The following is a 3,157-nucleotide window of genomic DNA, read 5'->3' as shown; positions in this document are numbered from 1 at the left end:
CGAATGCATCCGATAACAACCTTGACGGACTGGTAGTCTCTCAGAAAAATAAAGAGGAAAATGAGAGCAACTCGTCTAGTAATAAAGCAGTGAGTAAATCCTCTTTGAAAGATAATGATGTTGATGCCCTTAGCCTCAGTGGTCAACTTGCTTCTCAGGTATTTTTATATGTTTTCACATCATCCATATTAAAAATAGCATTATCTTGAAGAACTTAAATGATGATGATGTCTCTCATGCTGATTTTTAATCTCATTAATTATCTTTGTCCTCATTTTACTTCTTGCTTTAGGTCACCGTGGGTCCTACCATTTCCTTGATTGTGCCTAGCACTGAAAATCTGATGGCTGCTACATCTGACAAGCCTACACCTAATGCCAATGCTAATAAGGTATGGCATGTCATTTAGCCTGATTATTAGTATCTCTTCCTTGTATATTTCTTTTTTTTATGTTGACACTTTCTTTTACATTTTTGTTTAGCTTCAATATTTTGAAATCGCCCCGAGTGAGCGGTCAAAAAAACAAATACCAATCCCTTCCATTCATGCTTCGACCCCTAATATGGTGAATGATTTGTTGGCTGAATTAGGAAGTCTGAATGAAGCATATGCATGTAGTATGGATACACAGAAGGCCATAGTTGCATCTTGCTCTACCATTCAAAGTCCCCTTCCAACAGAGCATCTCCATTCTACACCTCCCACAACCAAGACTGTCGACAAATCCATCCTGCTTCCATTGGCCCAACAACTTGGTGCTGTTCTATCGAAACCTGTTTTGACACTTGCCACTGATCCAAACTTTAAGGCTCAACTTTCTGATATTCTTCAGACCTTTTCAATTACACCACATCATGTGACTATTGAGCCTTTGTTGGCTCGATTGCGAATGGTTTATGAGGACCTTTATGTCAAATTTTCAGACTCTTAAGCGGCTATCTCATCATATCAACAATCAACTGAAACTCTTTCTAAGTTGAAACAAGACATCTCATCTTTTGAGATTGCCAAAACTACCTTGGCTGCCCATATTGCAAAAGCTAAAGATCAGGCTCATGAGTTATTTGAGGAGATTCGAGACTTGGAACAATAGCTGACTGTCAAGAGAGAAGCAAAAAATAGGCTGGATGCTGCTTTGATAAAGAATGAAGGTCAATTTGCCAAAGCAAGCAGCATGCTTGACAGTAGCAATGCATCCTTACAGTCACTTGAAGAGAAGATGCTTTCTTCACATGAAGCTGCAAAAGAAGCCAGGAACTTCCAAACCGCTCTCCAAATTGAAGTTACTCGCTTGAAGAAGATCTTTGAAGTTTAGTCTTGTATTTCTTATGTGAACTTCTGTCATTTTAATATGTTCCTACAATCTTCACTTTTTGAGCTTTTAGATTTTTTTTGGTATTTGTCTTTGTATGCACCTTATGTTTATCTTGTAGAATGGTTGTCACTTGTTATCTTTGGGAAGTTATTATATTACTTCACACTGAACCAATTATTAATATCATAGTGACCTCTTTTATATTTCATTTGAGATGACCTTCATATCTGTTTATATCAGGTTGCACTGGTGTATGCCATCTCGTGTGCATTCGCCTCAAGTGCTGTCAAAGTAAATCAACTGTGCAATTGTTGACATGCTTCTAGCTTTACACAAGTTTATTCACTAAACCTTTTATTTCTATATGTTGGCATGTACTGTACTGAACTTAAGGAATGATAAGTTATTTTCTGTATTAACTCCTATTTTAAATTAATGCTTTGGACACATATCTGCCTCATACTCTTTAATGCTTTATATCGTCATTGGAACTTGCAATTGATAGAAGTCACATGGATATGTTAGCTTTTACAAACTAAATTACAAATGTTAGTTAGCTCTTTATTTTATCCCTTGACACTTCAACTGGATATTTTCGTATCCTTAAACATGTGGAGTGTTTTCCTCATGAATACCTGGCCTATATATTTTTAAATACTTGCCTTTTATTGAAAGAATTATTCTTCCTGATCCGACTTCAATAATCTTATAGGCATTTCCAGAATAAATCTTGTCAACCACATAAGGTCTTTCCCAAGTTGGAGACCACTTACCATAACTTTTGACTTTTTTCTATAGGCAAAATTGTTTTCCAAACTAAATCTCCAACCGCAAACATCTTTGCTTTAACATGGCGGTTGTATGATTTTGACACAATCTCTTTTTGTCGAATCACCCGATCTAAAGCTCTTAACCTTTCGTTATCTAGTTCATTGAGCTCATCATACAAAGAATTCCAATAATCTACTAATGGTATCTCATCTTGTCTAGCCACCCTTATACTTTGCAAATTAATATCAATTGGCAATACCGCATCATAACTGTAAACTAACTTATAAGGGGTGGTTCCAGTAGAGCCTCTTGGAGAATTTCGGTAAGCCGAAAGAACTTGACTGAGAGTCTGATGCCAATTTCTTGGCTGCCTTCCAATGTGTTTTTTAATTAAGGAAATCAAAATTTTATTTACTGCCTCAATTTGTCCATTGGCTTGGGCATAATACGGTGTAGAAGAAAACATTTTTATATCCTTAGACTTGGCATACTCTATGACCTTTTTCCCAATAAACATGGTTCCTTGATAAGTGGTAATAGATTGCGAAATTCCAAATCTATGCACAATATGCTCCTAATAAAATAAATTATTTCATTGTGATTGACCTCCCTCAAAGGGATAGCCTCTACCTATTTAGAAAAATAATCAACACCAACCAAAATGAACTTATGACCTTTAGAAGAAGGTGGGTGAATGTGACCGATCAGATCTAAAGCCCAACCTCTAAACGGCCATGGCTTAACTATAACATGCAATTCTGATGCTGAAATATGTTGAAGGCTTCCATGCTTTTGGCATTCTTCATAGGAACTAGCGTAATTTATACAATCTCTTTGAATAGTTGGCTGATGAGCGGATAATTTATACCCTTTTTGGCATTGTTTTTAGATAGTTTTTAGTATGTTTTAGTTACTTTTTATTATATTTTTATTAATTTTTATGCAAAAATCACATTTTTGGACTTTACTATGAGTTTGTATATTTTTCTTTGATTTCAGGTATTTTCTGGCTGAAATTGAGGGACCTGAGCAAAAATATGATTCAGAGGCTGAGAAAGGACTGTAGATGC

General features: G+C 35.8%; 1 protein-coding gene across 1 annotated transcript; it reads right to left on the bottom strand.

Moving 5' to 3' along the window:
• Positions 1–2,085: 2,085 nt before the first annotated feature.
• LOC112721395 (uncharacterized) lies at positions 2,086–2,604 on the bottom strand. Its single transcript, XM_025772462.1, has one exon. The coding sequence runs from the start codon at positions 2,602–2,604 to the stop codon at positions 2,086–2,088; it is 519 nt and encodes a 172-aa protein (XP_025628247.1).
• Positions 2,605–3,157: the final 553 nt, after the last annotated feature.

Source organism: Arachis hypogaea, chromosome 11 (genome assembly GCF_003086295.3).
Source record: "Arachis hypogaea cultivar Tifrunner chromosome 11, arahy.Tifrunner.gnm2.J5K5, whole genome shotgun sequence".
Classification (NCBI taxonomy): Eukaryota; Viridiplantae; Streptophyta; class Magnoliopsida; order Fabales; family Fabaceae; genus Arachis; species Arachis hypogaea.
The sequence above is the reverse complement of the archived record's forward strand: the minus strand, read 5'-3'. Positions and strand labels throughout refer to the sequence as shown.

Coding starts and splice junctions, on each gene's coding strand:
- LOC112721395 (XM_025772462.1), bottom strand. CDS start 2,604: ATGTTTATTGGGAAAAAGGTCATAGAGTATGCCAAGTCTAAGGATATA.